Source organism: Panthera pardus, unplaced genomic scaffold (assembly GCF_024362965.1).
Source record: "Panthera pardus isolate Hobbes unplaced genomic scaffold, ASM2436296v1 HiC_scaffold_3, whole genome shotgun sequence".
In the NCBI taxonomy this organism is placed as follows: Eukaryota; Metazoa; Chordata; class Mammalia; order Carnivora; family Felidae; genus Panthera; species Panthera pardus.
This window is the reverse complement of record NW_026526876.1, coordinates 38463485-38484150: the sequence shown is the minus strand read 5'-3', so window position 1 is coordinate 38484150 and position 20666 is coordinate 38463485. Positions and strand designations below refer to the sequence as shown.

At 58.2% G+C, this 20666-nt stretch overlaps 1 protein-coding gene across 1 annotated transcript; it reads left to right on the top strand.

The window, feature by feature from the left end:
- Nucleotides 1–5716: 5716 nt before the first annotated feature.
- Nucleotides 5717–11021, top strand: DLX3 (distal-less homeobox 3). Its single transcript, XM_019415819.2, has 3 exons — nt 5717–6283; nt 7305–7495; nt 9134–11021. Exons 1-3 carry the CDS (start codon nt 5959–5961, stop codon nt 9479–9481), a joined length of 864 nt encoding a protein of 287 aa, XP_019271364.1. The 5' UTR covers nt 5717–5958; the 3' UTR covers nt 9482–11021.
- Nucleotides 11022–20666: the final 9645 nt, after the last annotated feature.

Genomic DNA, 20666 nt, shown 5'->3' with positions numbered 1-20666 from the left:
TTTGAACAGCGCCTGGCACCCAGTGAGTGTTCCATGAAAGCCAGCCCTTATCATTTCATCTCCCCTCTTGACTCAACACAAGGGAGAATCTGCTGTGAGGCTAACTCCTTGGGTGGGGTTCCAGATCCTTCCCCTCCCACCTACTCAGGGATGGAAGTCTTGATTAACCTGTCTCTACTGGCTGTCATCATTGACATCTAAACAAGCTTGCTTCCATTTCACACACACACACACACACACACACACACACACACACACACCCTTCCAGCTTCCCCTCCACTGAACCCGCTCTCCCTGATATCACTGACTGCTCCCTTGAAATGTCATCCAAAGGGCACATCTCAGTCCTTATCCTGCCTGGACCGTATGTCCACAGCAGGATTTGACCTTGCTGACCGGCCACTCCCCCTTCTCGAGACCCTCTCTCAGCACTCCCCAGCACACACTCAGGACCACTTCCCTCTGCGCTGCCTCCCACCCATCTGGCCACTCTCTCACAGGGGCAACCCAGAACCCTCCTTGGCTCTCTTCTCTCCCTCCCTTCCTGGACCATCGCACCTGCACCCGCTTACCACAGGATGCCCCAAACCCTCAATGTGTATCTCCAGTCCAGCTTCTTTATTGATTTTTCAGATCCATGAAGGCAACTGCCTGCTGGACAGCTCCTCGTAGATGCCTCAAAGACGCTCAAACTCAACATGGTCAGAACCGAGCTAAGGGCCCCAGCGCTTGGGAGAATGATTTGGCAGTATCTTCTGAAGCCAGACAGACGTCCTTATGGCCCACAATTCCACTCTTAGGGACCCAACAGCAGTGTGCACATGTGTGCACCGAAAGACATGTACGAGAATGTTCACAGTGCTACTCATGATAGCCCCCAACTGGAAACCACCCAAATGCCCATCAACAGGAGAACAGATAAATAAATGGCGGCATGTTCACATGACAGAAACCTGCATAAGACAGTGAAAATGAATGATCTACAAATATATCCAGTAACATCAAACCCACACAAACATAATGTTGAACAAAACAAGCCAGACATAAAAGAGTATACACTGTTTACTTCCATTTATTTAAAAACAAAAAATCGGGGCGCCTGGGTGGCTCAGTCGATTGGGCGTCCGACTTCGGCTGAGGTCATGATCTCGCGATTTGTGAGTTCGAGCCCCGCGTCGGGCTCTGTGCTGACAGCTCAGAGCCTGGAGCCTGCTTCGGATCCTGTGTCTCCTTCTCTCTCTGTGCCCCTCCCCTGCTCATGCTCTGTCTCCGTCTCTCAAAAATGAATAAACGTTAAAAAAAATTTTTTTTAAGTTTTAAAAAGCAAAACAAAACCGGAAGCACCCTCTTCTTCATCAAGCAGCCCATGGTTCTCTCTCTCTCTCTCTCTCTCTCTCTCTGAGAATGGTCTTCTCTTTCCACTTAGTTACCCAAGTCAGAAGCCTGGGGCTTATTCCCCCACTGTCTCTCAAACGGATCTGCTTCTCTCCACCCTCATTGCCACCTCCTTCACCTGGACCCAACTGCCTTGTCTCTTGGACTCCTTCAGGAGCCTCCTCACAGTCCCCCAGCCTCCAATCTTGCCCCTCTGACTCATCCTTACATAGCAGCAAGAGGGATCCTTCTAGAACCAAAATCCAATCATGGCTCTCCCCTGATTAAAATCTTTCAGTGGTGCGCTGTAGCCACTAAATGAAGCCCACTCTTCTGCTCTGGGGTTCTAAGGGCCCTGTGTCCTCCGGCTCCCCTCCAGCTTCGCCTTTAACCAACCCTCCCCAATGCCACGCCCCAGGCTGGCCCATGAGCCTTTGCGCAGACTTGCCCCTGAACTCTCCCCCTTCCCCGTATCCCTGCTTCTCCCAGCTGAGTCTCACACACGCTTCAGGTCTCAGTTCAGAGACCTCCCTGCCTCCATGTCACAGCAGTCCCTGCTACCCCTGTCCCATTACGTGTCATATGGTAGTGAAACTGGCTGCTTCTCTGTCCACTTCTCCTGCTGGACTTTGGGCTCCTGCTCCATGGAGGGAGCATTGTGTCTGTCTTGCTCAGCGCTCCATCCCCGGCACCAAGTACAATGGAGGCTCAGGAAGGATTTATTGGATGGATGATGAAGAATTCCAGAAGGCCTCCAGGTTGCGAAGTTCTGGATGCCTGGGATATATCTCCAAGGCAGCTGGTGAGAAGGTGAAGGAGAGTTCCCCCTTGAGTGACAAGAATCTGGGAATTTACAAAGCTCAAAGGGGCCTCAGAGGCCATCTAATAATCCACTGTAAAAAAAAATTTTTAACATTTATTCAGACAGAGAGAGATAGAGCACGAGTGGAGGAGGGGCAGAGAGAGAGAGAGAGAGAGAGAGAGACAGAATCTAAAGCAGCTCCAGGCTCTGAGCTGTCAGCACAAAGCCCAATGCAGGGCTCGAACTCACAAACCAGGCGCCCCTCCACTTTTTGATTTGCAAACGAGAAACCTGAGGGAAGGAGCCACAGGCTGGTCAAGGATGGGTGGGTGGGGAGAGAGGCACCCGCTGCGGAGTAAGGCAAGGTGATGATGAAGAGTGACTATTTAGTGCTGATAGGGCTCCTAAAACCAGTAAGAAGAATATTCCTTCTGGGTCTGAAGGTGGGGGCTTTGCACGTGGCCCCCTGAGCAGGTCTCCCCAGGGGAGCCGGACTCTGGCCTCCTTACATTGACCACTAGATGGCGTCAGCTTCCCAGGCAAAAGAGAGAGCAAGGGCTGGGCTCCGTCTTTCCGAGTTCCTCCCCTCAGACCCCGCACCCTGGACGCCCAGTGGCTGTGCCATGCCCAGAGAGCACGACACCGGGCTCCAGGAGACAGCCTGCTTCAACAGTATGCCTTTTCTCGTGCCCAGGGAGAGGGGGGACGATGGAGTCTGACCTGTACATTGGCCAACCCTGCTCCTCCGTCCTGCCAGCCTCCCAGAGGCCCCTAAAAGGCTGCATCATCCCTCCCCCCCGGGGAGCAGGACTCCGCCCGGCGGCCACCTGCTCATCTCATCGGCCCAGATGAGGTGCAGCAGGTGGCAACTGGTCCCACTGCATCCTCTGGCCACCTTACCACCCTGAGCCTGCCAGCGGATGGCCCTCTCGGGGAAGCTACTCTTGATCTTATCCTCGAGCCAGGGGTAGCTTCATCCCGGTGCCCGCTCCGTGCCTCCCGTCTTTCCTAACCCTGCGCGCGATGCTCAGCCCCTCTCCAATACCAGAGGGTCTCCGTTATTCATTCAACAAACATCAACTGAGCGCTGAAGTGGTGTGTGTCAGGGCTGCCGTAGGTATCTGGAAGGTGGTAGTGAGCTGGGAGATACAGTCCCTGGCGGCTCGGAGCACACAGTGCAATGGAGGACCAGATGCCAATCGCACGCTCCCCAACTATTGTTTAATGGCTCACCTCAGTCTTTCATGCTGCAGCTTTTGTCCATTTCTTTCAGACCTTCAGAGCAGAATGGAGCGTAGAAACTATGCTACTGTCATCCGCCACCACCACCACCCTGTCGTGACTCCAGGGTTCCGGACTCCCAGTCCAGTGCTCACTCGCGGAGCTCAGGAGCCGCAGGCTGGGGTGGCGACCAGGAGGGAACGGGAGTGAGGCTTCCGTGAGGACTCACCTGGGCCCTCTTTCTCGGTTGTGAATGAATGAATGAATGAACCCCCGAGAAGGGGCTTGCCAGACGCTGTCCCCTTTCTGTGGGGAGCAGGGGGCTCCAAAGCAGGCCCTGCCCGCCTCTCCCTCTCGCATTGTGGGAGGGGAGCCGGCCGGGCCAGTGCCCTCGCTGCCCCCAACGCCTCGGGCTTTCTAGGCGCCCTCTTGGCAACAGAACAGAGGGCATCCCGAGCGGGTGGCAACTCGCCCCGCCATGGGCTCAGAGCGGCGGGCGATAGGCGCTGGGGGGACGCGGAGATAGACGGGCAGATAGCGCTCCCCTCGCCCGGCCCCCGCCCCCACCTTTCCCACGCTGCGGCCTCCCCGGAGCGGTTCAGACCTGGCGGACACTCCTGCCCCTCCGCCCGGGGACGGGGGCCTTTTGCCTCCGCCAGCTGCAGCTAAGTCCCGGGGATTTGCCTGGCATCCTGTCCGCAGGGTCTGACTTTGGAAGGGGCCACAGAGCCCCCTGCATCCTTCCCTGCGGGACGTTAGGAGTCTAGGTAGGAAGCCCCTCCCCCGGACTGGCGAGACGTGGGGAGGCTGCAGAGCCCAGAAATGACCACAAGGTGGCGCGCTGGCACTGCGCGTCCTGAGTCGCGTTAGCACCGCCGGGCAGACTGAAGGGACATGAGAATTGACGAGGCTGCCCTGTGTGAAGGTCGTATGCGGCCAGGAACTGAGAGTTGGAGGAGCTCCCCCTCCTCCCCCCGCCAAAGAAAGGCGGAGAGCAGCATTGGGGGTGGCGTGGAGAAATGCTGTAGGCGTTGGGAACAACTTGGACGACTTTGCGGGCCAGACGGGACTTAGGAGCGGCCCGTCGGCAGGAAGGGGAGCCTCTTTTCCAGGGCCTTCTTGGAGGGACAGGACTCAATGGAGCATCATGGGTCGACTGAGAAGGTGCTAAGAGTTTTATACACATTGGCATACAATGACACATTCACACGGAGACATCCCCCTCCCGTGGCCCTCCACTCACACTGCTTATACCCTCGCGGTGGCGGGTTCACACACACATACACACACACACACACACACACACACACACACACACGGGCCTGCTCTCATGTGCATCGCTGTATACTGCAGAACACGTGTAACCCTCACACCACATACCCCAACTACACCCGTCCCATATACCTCATCTCTAAAAATGCCCACATTCCCCCAGTGTTGTCCCCAGTGCACAGATTCTGACCCCAAACTTACTAAAGCACAGAGAGCCAGCCTCTTATCTCACCCAACCTCATGGGGACCCCAGATCCTCTGCTCCCTCTAGCAAGCCTGGGCCATTTCTGAAGCTGCACCACGGGCAGGTTATGCACCTCCAACGGCTGCCTAAGCCCCTAAATCCACACACCCCTGCCCCCGCCCCCAAAACAGGACCCTCTCTGGGCCCCATTAGGACTTTCACAGGCCCGAGGCACTTTTGCCTGATGGGCCCCTTCCTCTATAAAGACATTCAAGATTACGTTTTATGATTGCACTGCTGTAAATATATTAATCTCATATACTGAAACATTTTCCTCAACCTAAAATGTCTTCCCCTTTTCTTCTGATTTTAAAAGAAATTAAAATATTTTCCAGAGCCCTGGGGCCTTCCCACGCTGGGCACATTTGTCTGCCTGTCATTTGCACAGGGTACACACACACACACACACACACCACCTTGGACCACCTCCCCCCACCCCCCACCGCGAACACCCAATAGGCAAATGCCCCTGCCTCCCCATCGCACCTGAGCCCACCTCCCAGCCGCAGCCAGGGAGACAGACAGACTGACAAATCCTGGGGGCCCGCAGAGACACTCTTCCCCCCAACTCCTTCCTTCAGAGACGCTGGGAGTTATCTGGACTGGGGGCGGGAGCCACAGGAGGGGGAACGAGGGGTGTGTGTGTGTGTGTGTGTTTGGGTAACAACAAAGAATGGGGGGGAGAGAGGAGAGAAAGAGAACGAAAGAGCGCAAGAGCATGTTTTGCCTCGAAGGCAAGACTTGCAGCCAATCAGAGCGCTGGAGCCTCCCTCCGAGACTCCACTATTGAGTCTATAACCGGCTGGCCGGGCGGAGCTGGCAGCATTTGACTGTGGCTTGGGACGCGACGAGAGGCGCGCAGCGACCGCCCGAAGGCCTGCCATGGTCTAGGCGCCCCTCGACCTCCCCTCCCCCGAGACCCTGCGGGCCCTCCCCTCGGCTCTCCAACGCTCACGCCTGCCTCGTCTCCTGCGCCTCCTCCGCGCCCCTGCCGGCTTCGGCTCGGCGGCCCAGGCCAGCCCCAGGACTCGCGGCGCCCGCCAGGATGAGTGGCTCCTTCGATCGCAAGCTCAGCAGCATCCTCACCGACATCTCCAGCTCGCTAAGCTGCCATGCAGGCTCCAAGGACTCGCCCACCCTGCCCGAGTCCTCTGTCACTGATCTGGGCTACTACAGCGCTCCCCAGCACGACTACTACTCGGGCCAGCCCTACGGCCAGACCGTGAACCCCTACACCTACCACCACCAGTTCAATCTCAACGGGCTTGCGGGCACGGGCGCTTACTCGCCCAAGTCGGAATATACTTATGGAGCCTCCTACCGGCAATACGGGGCGTACCGGGAGCAGCCACTGCCCGCCCAGGATCCAGGTGAGACCTTGGAGGGTTCCCCCAGGGAGAGGAAGGCGGGGAATTGAAGCCCATATCTAGGGAAACGTCGAGGGTTAAAAAAAAAAAAAAAAAAAGTGCTGTATAAAGTTAGACAAGGTGGGCTAGAAGACCCCCAGAGGGGACAGATGACCCTCCAGTCCCGAAGCTGTGCACCGCGGTCTCAGGGAGGATGGGGCCAGTTAGGGGAGGAAGGGGAAGAGCGTGGGGTGTCAGGGGACCTCCGAATCGGGTGCTTTCGCAAGCACTTCAGCTCTTCCATCGGGTTCCGAAGGCTTGGGGGTAGGCAGCGGGGACTCGAAGCTGCAGGGGCCGTCTGGATATGGGCCGGGAGAGGGGGAATGGTAAGGGGGACATGGAGACACACACACACACACACACACACACCCCAGAAAGCAGAGCCTGAGAAGTGGGAAAGCGGAAAAAGAGAAAGGTGGAGAAAGAGCCGAAGACAAACGTGGAGTGACAAAGTGAGGGAAAGGAGCAGAGGAAGGGACAGGAAAAAAAAAAAAAAAAAAAAAGGAGGGAAGGAAGGAACAGAGAATCCGTACTATGCTTGCCACTTTTCTGAGAATCTAAAATTATTCTAAAATTTAAAAAGTTAAAAAAAAAAAAAGCAGGGGGGAGGGGGGAGGAAGAACGGAGGGAAAGAGCTAGAGAGGTGACCGAGGGCAAGGTGGGGGCGAGAAGGAGGCGGCCAGCAGGCGGGTGGCGAGCCGGGAAGGCGTCGGAGCGAAGCCGCGGCCCGTCCTCGCCCGGGTGGCCGGCGCCGGGGACCGCGCTCCGGGGGCCGGGCGCGGAGCTGCGAGCTGGGAGCGCGCGTCGTGGGCGGCCGCCGGCTCCGGCTCCGCTCCGGCTCCGGCTCCGGCTCGGTCGCCGCCTGTCGGGGCGCGGGCGGCGGAGCGCGCGCGGCCGGGAAACCCGGAGAGCGTCGGGGGGCGCGGGGGCGCGGGGGCGCGCAGGCCCAGGCTGAGCCGCCCCCCGCCCGGTGCGTTGCCCGCAGTGTCCGTGAAGGAGGAGCCGGAAGCCGAGGTGCGCATGGTGAACGGGAAGCCCAAGAAGGTCCGCAAGCCCCGCACCATCTACTCCAGCTACCAGCTGGCCGCCCTGCAGCGCCGCTTCCAGAAGGCCCAGTATCTGGCGCTGCCCGAACGCGCGGAGCTGGCCGCGCAGCTGGGCCTCACGCAGACACAGGTCAGTGTCGGGCGAGCAAGGACGGGGGAAGGGGGGGGGAGGGGGGTGCTCGGTGGGGCCCCGCGCAGGACCCCGGGGATGGGGGTGGGGGCGGGGGGTGGGTAGGCGCCGCTGAACCGGGCTGGCCTTTGAAATCCCCTGCAGGCCCTCGAAACCCTGGCCTGTAGATGGAAGGCCACCCCTCCCCCATGCCAAGTCTCAACTCCTGTCGGAAGTCTCTGCATTAAAACGTGTACAGGCGTGCATATTTGTGAACCTGTGCAACCGTGTGTGTCTGCCACCGGGAGAAGTTTCCTCCCCTTGCTCCAGACTCCCCAGCTCCCACGCAGTGCCTGTCACTCACTTAATGGGAGTCCCTTTCGTGTCTTCCCCCACCCCCAGGCCAGGCATGTGTGTGTAGCAGTGGACGTATATGTGTATATGCATGGATATTTGCCCACGTGCTAACGGGTCTGGGTGCGCTGGGGGAATGGTCGCATAAGGAGGGGGCAGTGTGTTTACAGATGGAGGGACACGTGTACATGACTGTGCACACTGGTGAGTGCATGTACAAAAATGTGCCCTTGTCTCAAAACACCCCATTCATGTTCGGCATCTAAATGCTTCACCCCTTCCTCTGCCCCAAAGCCAGGAAGGGAGGTTCCCCACCAAAGGGGGATAGGAACGCAAAGGTGAGCTCCACCCCTACCCCCAGCCTGATCCTAAAGCCCCCCGCAGCCTGTCGCTGCTCAGGGGCGGAGTGGCTGGTGGATGTCTGGCTCCCTACAGGTGTTGACAGGCGGGCCTGGGTTACTGCGGGCGGCTGGCTGCGTGGGGCCCTGTCCGCTGGGAATCTGGGTCACCCAGTGAGGAGCTGATTCATTGTTTGTACCAGTCACACGGGGTGGGGAGCAGCAGGGGGAGGGGGAGATACCCCAAGGGAAATTTAGAGAATCATGGCTCACCTGCTCCTGAGTCCCCAGGTCACCCCCATTAGCCAGCCCCGGAGGGCTCGTCCACGCCTGAGTGTGTGAACGCGGGCGCTCGAGTTCACAGGGCATTTATCTGGGTGCATCTGTGCGGGCGTGCGTGTGTGTATATGTGTGTGTGTGTGTATCTTTGTAATCTGGTGTCTGAGTGTGAAGCTGTGAGTGGGTACATTCCTGCACATGGAAATGCTTATGTGGGTGTGGGTTTGTCTCTGGGTACCTGTGTGCCTCTGCTTATGAGTTTCTCATGTGAACAAAATGCCACCAACTGCCCATCGTAACTTATCTGAGCCTCCTGGTGACCCTAGGAAGTAGGGGCTGTCATCCCCATGTTGCAGATGGGGAAGGCAAGAATCAGAAAGGTCCAGGGATTTGCCCAAGGTCACACGCTTCATAGGTGGTGGAGAGGAATTTGGACCCATGTGCAGGATGTTCCTAACTGCAGTCCCCACCCCCACCCCCACCGCCGCCCCCCCCACCGATCGAAAAAAGGTACTGGGCCGGGAAGTCAGGACACCTAGGTTTTGCCAGGGTCTTGTGTAAGGTGGGGTCCTGGACTTGCCTTTTCTAGGCTGGGGCCCTTTGGGGTTTTCACTAAGCGTTCTGAGAGGCTAACTAGCTCCCCCTCTTTTTTTTTTTTTTTTTTTTTTGCTGTTCCCCTCCCATGCAGGTGAAGATTTGGTTCCAGAACCGCCGCTCCAAATTCAAGAAGCTGTATAAGAACGGGGAGGTGCCCCTGGAGCATAGCCCCAACAATAGTGATTCCATGGCCTGCAACTCACCCCCGTCACCTGCCCTCTGGGACACCTCCTCCCACTCCACTCCAGCCCCTGCCCGAAGCCAGCTGCCCCCGCCGCTCCCCTACAGTGCCTCCCCAAGCTATCTGGACGACCCCACCAACTCCTGGTACCACGCACAGAACCTGAGTGGACCCCACTTACAGCAGCAGCCGTCTCAGCCGGCCGCCCTGCATCACGCCTCCCCCGGGCCCCCGCCCAACCCTGGGGCTGTGTACTGAGCACCCCACCTGACCTGAACCTCCCACGAAGGACCCGGGACCAGGCAGAAGGCGCCTCTGTCCTAGCCGACACTCAGGAATCATCGAGGAGCACAGGGGAAAGGGCACCCCTTTCCCCCTTCCCTTGCCCCTTCCTCCAGAGATCCAAGAGCTTCCAGATGAAATTTGCATGGACCAAGGATGTCCCCTGAACCTCCCTCCCCCTTGCCTAGACACCGGGGTACCCCTCCAGACGTTGGGGCGCTCCACTCCAGCTGGGACAGCCGTTCCCCTTCCGCTCCGGGAGCCTGGATTGGCTTTTCATGGCCCGTCACCTTCCAGCTTCTAAAACTTAGTGCTCATTCCGCAGACTGGAGAACTCGGGGACCGGGGACACTGTGCAGCATTTGCAGGTCAGGCCTGGGCTGGGGCACCAGGCACCATGGATCCCGGGACCTGCTAGGCCTGGTTCCTCCTAAGTCACTAAGCCACCTGTGGCTCCCCACTTCCTGAGCAATCCCTTCTGCCAAAAAGACATTGGACATGGTGACCAGGACTCAGGGTGGGGATGTCAACCCCCAGCCCGCACTTCTAGCCCTCATTTCAGATTTGAGGGTTAAACCAAAGAAACCCCCCCCCCCAAGTGAGGGTATCTTTTAATATTTGTGGCTTTAGAGGGAAGAGCCCAAGGAGCCGTCTCTCTCCTCTCTCCCCCTCTGGTCAGAGAGGGGTGGTGGGTCTCAGGTGTCTTTCCTAAGGACCCACTTCTTCTTCCGTGTACAGGACTTTGCACAACTTTGGTTTTAAAAGCTGTTGAAAACTAGGAAAACAAAGGGCATTGTTAACAGATAGGACCAATCTCCCCTGCATGGGCACCTCTGCCCTGCCCCACCCCCACCCACCTCTTCCTCTCCTCCAGTAAGTTGGCAGTTTGGGCGCCAAGCCCCAAATCTCCAAGGAAACCTACCAGGCAAGACAGACCCCCCGAAACATCCCCTTTCCGGTGGCTTTGGAAGCAGATCGCTCCCGCAGATGGAGAACGGTGTGTGAGGCGCGCGGAGAGAGAGGGCAGGGTTGCGGCTCCGTGCCTTTAGGGGTGAGGGGGTGGCTGTCTGGAGGGCTGGTAGCACTACCCCTCCTTGGCCCAGACGTCCCCCCCCCAGAGCTAACCTTCCTCCACCCTGATGTGGTCAAACGTCGAAGAAAAGGGGAGGTGGAGGACTGTAGCTATATATACAGTATGTATTTTTTTTTTTTTTTTTTTTTTAAGAACAACAGAGAGAAGCAGCCTCCTCCCTACTGTGGTTTCCTATTTATGTGGCCCTTGCCTCCTGGACGTACCTGCCTGTGCGTTGTGAGCAGAGAGAAACAGGGATGTGGGCTCCGGCTGGATTGGGGTTTGGTGGGAGGTACAGGAGCAGGGAGACACTTGGTGGATCTCAGAGTCCCACCCTAGGGGGACGGGAAAGAAGCCAACACCCACTCCCTCCCAGCCTTCTCCCTTCTGCTTTCTTACTGGACCCATCTTTATATATAACGTTAATAAAAAAGAAGAAACTAACCGCTGAGCTCTTTGAACTGGAGGCTGGAGGCAGACAGCTCTCGGGGAGGGTCTGGGAGTTGGGGAAGTTGGCGCAGAGAAGCCTGTGAGCCTCTAGGAGCTCCTGGGGGAGTCAGAGCCCTGAGTACCCACTGCCGGGACTCTGGGCTCAGGAGCTGGGCTGGGCCTGGCCCCTGGTGGCAGGTGTTCCTGACCCTGTGGCGGCCCCCAACTTGGGCCGGTCTGGGTGGGTGGGAGGCTCCCAGCTGTGGCCTCCCTGACTCCACTCTGCTTGGCGGCTTGGCGTTCCCTGCCAGCCAGCTGCCTTCCGCCACTGCTGCTGCCGCCGCCGCCGGGTCACCTCGGGGCTGCTCTTTGATCTTGGGCTCACACGCAGACATGCTTGCACACGCGTGTAACCCCCCTGACTCCACGCCCAGGCGCTCCCCGGTCCCTCGTTCTCTGGTCTGTCCCTTCCAGCTTGGGGTGAGGGTGGGGCCTGGGGCAGGGGGGACACCGCTGCTCGCTCGCTCGCTCACTCCCAGAGCTGGCAGGGACCCCGGGCCACGGGGATCCGAGCTGGATGAGGGAAGCGAACAGACGAAGGGGGTCCTGTGTTTACCTTCTCAGGCTCAGCCTTGGCTCGGAGCCTTCTCGCCAGTGCCACTGACCCGCCTGGGCCCAGCACTGCCCACCGCCCCCCCCCCCCCCCCCCCCCGCCATCCCAGTGGCTCCACTCCGGGACTGGAGGTGGTGGAATGGATGGAGGTGTGTGAGGGACACGTGGTGGTGGCAGGCAGGAGGCAGTGTGAATGCACGCACTCGCTTGTGAGCTACCTCTCTCTCTCACACGCGCACGTTCCGGGACACGCGATGACCTCTCCCCCGCCCTCACACCTACACGGACTCCCACCGGCGACACAGACACAGACGCACACCCGAGACCCCTTGGCGTCGCACGGACGTGCGAAGCCGAAGCCACAAGCCTCTGGGAGACGGAGCCCCCACAACACACAGGTGCGCACGCACGCATCCCTCAGGTCGCACATCCCAGGGTCACGCACAGGCACGGGCGCGCGCGCCCAACGAGGCGGCGACAGCTCCCTGCGCCGGAAAAAAAGTCTCGGACCCAGAGTCAGCAACACCACCCAGCCGCAGAGGTGACCCGGCTCAGCCTGAAACCTCCCCGGCAGGCCGGGCCCTCGCTTTCCTCATCTGTCGAACGGGGACAACAAGCCCCACCCGCCCTGGTGGCCCCTGGGGCTGTTGCGAGGTCCCAAGCAGCGTACCAATGAGAAGTCAGAGGGAAGGGGCTCCGGCGGTCACAGGCACCTGGCCTGGGGGTCCTCTGGGCTGGGCTCCAGAACAGTGGGGACCCCCACCCGCCCCCCCATCACCGCGCCCCTCTACCTCCCAGGAGGCGAGCCTTGCCTCCTCCCCCCCCCCCCACCCCTGCCCCTGCCCGATGGAGGCGGAAGGGAGGAGGGCCTTCCGCCCACGGACGCCAGCCGGGCTGGCAAGGGTTAAGTGGCAGCTGCCAGGCGGGGCTGAGCTGAGCAGTTTGGTTTGAGGGCTGCGTGCAGGCAGGAGCAGCGAGGCGGCAGCCGGGCAGACTTACTGGAGACACTGCATTTTATTAGGGCTGGGCTGCCAGCAAAGGGAGGGAGAGGGGGAAAAAAAAGGGCAGAAAGAGAGAGGAAGGAAGGAGGAGGCTGGGCAGGCCGGCTGGCGGGCGGGCTGCTCCGGGATGAAAGGGTGTTGTAAACTCCCTAATTCCTCCCTGCTCATCCCTGCTCGGTCAGGCTGGATTAACTGCCCGGGTGACCTCCCGCGGGGGTCAGCCCCACCCCTGACCTCCCCTTCCTCCTCTCCTCACCTCCCGGCCTGCCCAGTGGCCCTCTTCCACTCTGTCCAGGCGCCCTGGGCTGGGGCCCGCAAAGAAAGGGCTTGGGTGGGGGGGACCTGGCAGGGTGCCAGGGCGGGGCTGCTGTGCCCATCTTCTGCCAGGTGCTTCTTGACTACACCCGTTGCCTGGCGACAAGGTGCGGGGACGCGGGGGGCCTGGAGCACCCCAGTCTGCCCCCAGGGTCACTGTTCTCCGAGCCTTAGTGACAGCTGACGCTCGCTCAAGTCCTACTCTGTGCCAGGCATTTTGCATGGGATCCTCACAGCAGGCTGGGGGGTGGGGGGGTGGGGTGGGTGATGGAGTACCCATTCTTCAGGGGGGGAAACTGAGGCACAGAGAGGTTCAATCTCTGGCAAGGTCATATAACTAATGTGTGGCGATGCTGGGGTTTGCGCCCGGGTCTGTCTGAAGGATGGGTGCTCTTAAAGGGCTTTCCTGGAGCTCAGTTGACTGAGGGGCCCCAGGGCAGAGCTACAGAGAGCTGGAGCCCCCCCCCCATCTGCCTCCCACCCCACCCAGGTTCCACGCACCCCAGGCGGCCAGCCCACCTTCCAGGCTCCTCCCTGGAGAAGTGGAGGGGGGGAGGGGCCGGCCCCAGGAAAAGCTTCAGGCTGTGGTCAGGAATGCTCCTGCCGGGAGTCAGCTGACCTGGACTGAATCCTGCCTCCATAACCTCACTGACTGGTGATCTTGGACAAGTCACTTAACTTTTCTAAGCTTCGGTTTCCTCATTGGTAATGCCAGGATAATGCTACCTGTCTGGTAGGGTTGTCGAGAGGATTAAACAGTATAATGCGAACAAAATGCTTAATAAGGTACCCAGCACATTGTGAGTACTGCTCAGGTAATGAGAGTTGCTGTTGACGACGGTGACGACGGTGACGGTCGTGAGGGGGGGAGAAGGGGCTGACTCCCCACCTTGCTTCCCGCCCCACCCCGCCCTTGCATACCCCCAACTCAGACCCATGATCCAGCCATCGCTAGGAGGAATAAGTGTGTTCCCAAAAGGAGTAAATCAGCCAGTATCTATTGAGCACCTGCTTCCGGCCAGGCAGTTCTAGGAGCCTGGCAGAGCAGATGCCCAAAGCCTGTGGGGAGGAAGGCACACACCTGTACGAGGTACTTCAGGGTCAGAAGCGGGGCCAACCCTGGAGAGGCCCCAGCTGGGCAGACCTGACACGGTCCGGTCTGGGAGGCCTGGAGGGGGCTGCAAGGGGAAAGGGCAGGAGCAGTGGGTGGGAAGGAAACCTGAAAAGATTCCATGGAAGAGGGTAGCACTTGAATTATGCCTTGAGAGAAGGCGGGTGGCATGACAGGCAGAGCTGGGGCCTGGGAACCTGCTCCCTGGAGCACCACCTATGGAATAACTCCCCGGGGCTCAGGGTGGGGAGGAAGGGGGCTTATGGGAGAGCTGGAGATGCTGGCTAGAGAGATGCGGAAGGAAGGGGGGAGGCTGGGGTCCAGAAGGTCGCTAAGTCCTTCCCGGGATGCAGGGCTCCGAGAACGGCAGGGTCTGACGGCTCCTAGCCCCTCGGATGAGCTGGCATCCACTCTGGCACCATGAGCTTGGGGAAAGGAAGCTCCTTGCCCTACTTCTGGGGGAAGACAGGTCCCCGAGACCCCTCCGTTTAAGGGGTCCTAGGCAGGAGATCCTAGAGCTCTCACCCCATACACCATCTGCCTCGGCAATACACCACCTGCTCCCCAGTCTAGGAGAGCCCCCACACCTCCGAGGGGAAGGGAGTTCTGGGAAGCTGAGACAGGACCCCTGACGGGTAGCCCCCCAGCCCCCAGCCCCTGGGCTAGTTGCATCAACCAAGCCCGGGGAAGGAGGGGGAGGTAGTGGGGGATGGAGGAGGATGGGAGGAGGGGCAGAGGGGTGAACGGAGGGGGGAGGAGAAGGGGGCGCTTCAGCCAGCACCCTGGCCTCTGTTTTTCCAGCTTTAATTGCAGCGTTAATCACCTTAATAAGCTGTTTACCAGCCATCCAGCAGCCTGAGACTGGGAGACTTAGAAGCCAGAAAGTGCTTGGAGATGAGTTTCCCCGGCAGCCCCGGGGGAGGGGAGGCAGTGCTGATGGGGGGATCCTAGGGGGCTTGGGGCAGAGGGGGCAGGTGGAGGCTGGTGGAGAAGGCTGGGACCAGGGAGTCCAGAAGGCCAACCTCCAGCTCTTCGAACAGGCCCAGCCGGCTCCCACAGAGGCTCTGGAGTCAGCTCCTTGGGCGACCCTTCCTTGACACAAGCCCGGGGTCCCCAGCCCCCCCCCCTTTTTCCTCTGTCACTCAGCCCTGTTTCCTGGTCCCAGTTCTGCAGAGGCACAGCCTACCTCTCACCTTGTCCTCGGCCTTGTCCCTGGCTCACAGTGCACGGCTGTGACTATTGTGTTCACCCTGGGCTGGGAGACAAGTGGCAGTCTTTATGCCAAGGTCCATGGGGGCAGAGCTGGGAGAGGGTCTGCACCGGGGGCAGCAGGAACAAGGACAGGGACTTGGCCGTGTTCACTGGGACACGCTCCCACCTCGGATGCCTCGCAGGATGCCCGGTGAACATGGAATGCCCGAGTGGATCAACGAGGTGACAGAACCCTCGGGCCCCTCACACAAACCCTCTTGGCTTCGGCTTCCACTCCCGTCAGAGGAGGGGGAACCGGAGGGGGAAAAAGATAACTGTCTCTGTCTTTCGGTTGTCGGGGATTAAATAAGACCAGAAGAGGAAAGCCCAACACCCAGTTACCCACCCCGGAGCAAATGCAGGAACTCAACCATGATGCTCGCTGGGCATGATCCCATCTCACTGCTGGAACACAGCCCCAGAGAGACTATGTGACTTGCCCAAGGTCACACGGCAAATGAGGGGCCGTTCGATGAGTGCCGGTGACCACAGCTGGACAGGCGCTGCTAAGTGGGCTCTGAAACCCTGGCCTCCAGACTGTAGGACGAAGAATGTTCTCTGGACAAGTGGGTCAGACCCAATGATCTGAGCACCACCCCACCCCCACCCAGGGTCTTCAGTTGGTCCAGTCCACTGGCTGGTGAGTCTTGGAAGCTCCTGCTTGGGGGTGGTGTGGCGGGGGGGGGGGGGGGGGGCGGAGTATGGAATTGGCCTCTGGAACCCCTGAAAAGCTCGGAGGCTTTGGAAGCACTTGGGAGGGGTCTGGAGTCTGGTAACTGCTCTGCCCAAGGTTGGCAGTCTGAGAGGGGGGGTACGTAGGGGCCCAAGGTGGCCAGGAAGCACCCTGCAAGGAGGCAAACCTGGGGAGGGGGCTGACAAGGGGGCGGAGCCTTGAGGCTGAAACTTCTCGGTTGTTTGCTGGGGCAAACTGAAGCAGGATTGGAAATGTCTGCTGAGTAAGCAGGGAATAAAGACTCCACACCCTGGAAGATTAGCTGGTACGGGGGAGGGGGTATCCCCCCCACCCTGGGCAGTTCACCTTGAACCTGGCAAACGGCAGCAGGGTGCCCTTCCCTGCGCACTGAGAGCGCCTGGCCACGTCATGCAACGCGTGTGGCACTGCCCCACACCCACCCCTGGGGCCAGGCAGGCCTGTCCTGAGCTCAGGAATCACCAAGGGGGGTGCGGGGGGTGGGTGCGGGGAGAGACATACCCTTGGCCAATGGAGGGTATGTAGGAAGCTGAGGAAAGCAGGAGGCCAGAGGGAGTGGGAGGCTGGCTGGTAAGGAAGGAAAGCAAGAGAAAATTGCTTCCAAGCACAGACTCGGATCCTCCCAAGACCTGGGCAGGGAAGATCCTAAGAACCTACTGTGCACAAATCACATGCCAGGCACTTTCACAGGCACTGTCTCATTTAATCTTTTCAACTGCATAGAAAAGTTAGTGCCCTTATTAATCCATTTCACAGGTGAGATCGTTGAGGCTCGGAGAGTTTCAATAGCTTCCCCGAGAGTCCCCCAGTGGATTTGAAGCAGGGTTCAGCATTCTGAATCGCTAACCTGTGGGATCCCTAACCTCTTAGCACCCCACAGCCTCCAAGAGGGAAATGGAGAGGAGCGTAGGGGGCCGGGCTCAACCTTTCCCCTCATTCTCAGACTTGCCCTGTGCCCTTAGAGCCCCAGGATTGTCCTTCATTAGACTTGGACACACACGTCCAAACAACTGAGCTCAAATCCTGGCTTTGACACTTGTTAGCTGGGTAACCTCAGGTAAGTCACTTGCCCTCTCTGAGCCTCACTTTCCCTCATCTATAAAATAGAGCTAATCCGGGGCGCCTGGGTGGCTCAGTCGCTCGAACGTCGGACTTTAGCTCAGGTCTTGATCTCCCGGTTCGTGGGTTCGAGCCCCACGTCAGGCTCTGGGCTGGCAGCTCGGAGCCTGGAGCCTGCTTCGGATTCTGTGTCTCCCTCTCGACCCTTCCCCCGCTCATGCTCTGTCTCTCTCTTCTCAAAAATAAATAAAAACATTTTAAAAAATGTAAATAGAACTAATCCTACCTATCTTGCAGGGCTGCTGAGGAAATGAGACTATACATATAAAGGGCTTAGCATAAAGCTTGGTACCATGATGGGCGCTGAACAAACTATACAGTTAGTTTTCCATGAAACCAGACCCCGTGTGCAGTTAGGACACTCTTCGGTTGGCCTAGAGAGTTCTAGGCACCCTCAATGAGCCCACGGTTGACCCCTCCTCCTCCGAGGGCAGGGAGAGCTCTCATACTAGAGAATCCCTCCTACTGGGAAATGGCTCTCTTGATTCAAACTAAGTCTGCCATGTTCAGATGTCACGGAAGGATGGCCACTAAGGACAGAGCCATGTGCTGGGCCTTAGCGCCAGCAGAAGGGAAAAGGGCAGGGGTTCATATTTTTCAGTTACCCATCAGCTAAGAGCCACTCTCCACACTGACATACTTACAGTACTCTACTATTTTGTATTTACGTTATAACAGGAATATTTCCCCTTATTCATTGCTAGAAAACAGCTACCTACAGTGTCTTATAGGCCACGATACCAAAGCATTCTTAATTCTGAAAGTTTTTTTCCCCTAGAGTCTCTTGAGGTTTCTTTTTTTTTTTCTCATTTTTTTAAATGTTTATTTATTTTTGGGGGGGGGGTGCACGAGCATCGGAAGGGGCAGAGAGAGAGGGAGACACAGAATCGGAAGCAGGCCCCGACGCGGGGCTCGAACTCACCAACGGTGAGATCGTGACCTGAGTGAAGTCGGCGCTCAACCAGCTGTGCCACTCAGGCACCCCCTCTTGAGTTTTCTAGGTATACAATCAAATATTGGTAAAAAGGAGTGGTTTTACGGGTGCTTTTTAGCTTAGTAGAAGGAATTCTGGGGCTCTAGGAGGTATAACCTTTCGTGAATACAGGAGTCAGGGGCCTCAGAGGCATTGGCCCTGACCCAGGCAGGCGTGGATGGTCTCACCTCTTCAGGTACCTTCTCATCTGGGGTGCCCAGAGCACTGTCCAGGGAGCGCACTCAGACATCCCCACCCTTTGGCCAGCCCTCTGCAGGACTTCCTTCCTTCTTCTCAAAGCAGCTCTGATCCAGCTCTGATCCAGCAAAGCAGCTCTGATCCACTCGTGAGGCTGTGTTTCTGGGGAAGGCATTCGGAGCACGGTTCCGCTCACAGCTGGAGATCAACAGAGGAGCAAGGGTGCTTGGGTAAGATCTCTTATGGACAGAGAAGGTTTTTCTTGCTTGGCGGCCAGAGACAGTGATAATAATTAATCCTCCCGGAATCCTAACTGTATTATCATAATACCATTTGTGTCTTAACTCCTTCCTTCCTCACAACAGTTCCTTGAAGAAGACCATGCTATCATTATCTTAATGTTGCAGTTGAAGAAGGAGGTTAGGAAACTTGCCCAAGGTCACAGAGTTGGGTTTGAACTCAGGCCCCGGCTCTTTACCATTTTGTGTTCCTGGAGATGGAACTAAACTCTTCACCGCTACATGGTAAGCTGGTGAGTCAGAGGACGATTTAGGTGGGTGGGGGGAGAAGGCCACTTTGGGCACCAGGCTAGTATGGCCGAAGTGAAGAAATAAGTCACCATATCCCCTGGCCTGCTTGGTATATTTCACAACTTACCAGGAGACACTCTCCCCGTCTCCATGACCTTCTGAGATATTTTGATCATTATCCTCACTGCACAGGTGAGGAAATAAAGACCCAGGAAGGTAAAGTGACCTGCCCAAGGCCTTTGAGCTGCATGCCTGCATTCCAGAGACTCCGTGAAGTCTCTCTGGAGGAGACAATTTTTCTTTTTCGAGGGGCCAGGAGGAACGGGTTGCTAAGGGGCTGGGAGTGGGAAGGATCCCAAGCCAGGGATGAGTCCCAGGGGGAGATTCAGGCTTTGGAGAGGGAGGTAGGAGGACTCGAGGAGGTCACAAGGGGTGGACGAAGCCTGCCTTGGTGGATCCAGCTGATCCCCCTGGGCTTGGAGAATGTGACAGGAGCCCAGCAGAGGCTTGTCAGGAGCCTCCTGCAGCCTGGCTTCCCCCAGGATCTGTTGGCGCAAAGAATTCCCGGTGGCTCCAGGGCTGGGAGGAGGAGTTTGCAACAGGCCCCGGCTTGCAGAGACCGAGAACGCAACTGCTGGGTCCAGGTCCGGTGGAGAGGAGGTCCTCCAGTGTGGCGGGCAGTGGGAGGGGTGGGACCTGGGCGGGAGTCACGTGCCCTCATCCACTAGCAGTCCTCTGCTCCGCAGCACACAGGCACTGAGGCCCTCCTCTCCAAAGAGGACGGGAGCGCCAGGGTTGGGAGAGAGGTGGTCAGGCAGAGGAAGGAACCACTGAGTGGGGGAGCCCCCAGTCTGAGAGGGGAGGCCAGTGCCCTGTTCGCTAGCAACCCAGTCTGAGGGAGGAGTACCAGTCCCGAGGGGTCAGGCAAAACAGGACACAGAAGGTGATCACAGGAGTGGGCTTCTAGGCCGGCCGAGGGGATTCCCGAGCAGAGGGGGAAAGAATGAGGTCCCCCCCGGGGGAGCCTTGAGATCTAAGTCGGATAATCTACATGCCATGCCCCGGGCCTCACGATTCGGCTCTATGTTCTTCAGGAGCTTGATGTGGGGAGGACAAGAGAGTGGGGGCCGCAGGCCAGAGTGGAATCCCTCAAGCTGGCCAAAGGGTCTTTCTTCCATCGGACCCCCAATTTAACCGAACTTTAAGGGGGATGGTTCAGAGGAAGCAGAGAGGAGTGTATTCCACATCTATTCCATACAGAGTGGCTCCCTCCCCTGGAAATGAAGTAATCTCTCCATTTCGGGGCCAGAGAAGCCGAAGGCCTGGCACTGTGAGGCATTGAATCAGAATCCTTGATGTTTGGAGGAAGCTTGGAGCCGACTCCTTTCCCTTCCTGGACTGGCCAGACATGTCCCCCAGGATGCCAATGGGGCTGCGTACCTTAGAGTCATCAAGCTATGGGGCTGGAGAGAGCTACTGAATGCATCTACTCTGATGAGGGAAGCAAAGCCCTATACTCAGGAGCTCCCAATCTGATGAGAGACAGGGGTCTGCCTGACAAAGCCCCAGACTGGAGTGGAAAGTGCTGGTAGGCACATATCAACCACTAGACACACACACACACACACACACACACACACACACACACACACACACGGGATCTGGCAAGAGCAATTATCTGAGTTTCAGAGAGGGTATGTAACTTGCCCAAGGTCACACAGCAAGGAGTGGCAGAGCAGCACTTTCCTCATCAGGCTGTGATCCCAGCTCCCTCTTTGCTAGCCGGAGTTGCCCTCAGGGCTGGGGAGCAGAGGGATCAGTGAGGCGTGTTGGAGAG

Coding starts and splice junctions, on each gene's coding strand:
- DLX3 (XM_019415819.2), top strand. CDS start 5,959: ATGAGTGGCTCCTTCGATCGCAAGCTCAGCAGCATCCTCACCGACATC. Junction 6,284..7,304: donor ACTGCCCGCCCAGGATCCAG/GTGAGACCTTGG, acceptor CGTTGCCCGCAG/TGTCCGTGAAGGAGGAGCCG. Junction 7,496..9,133: donor TGGGCCTCACGCAGACACAG/GTCAGTGTCGGG, acceptor CCTCCCATGCAG/GTGAAGATTTGGTTCCAGAA.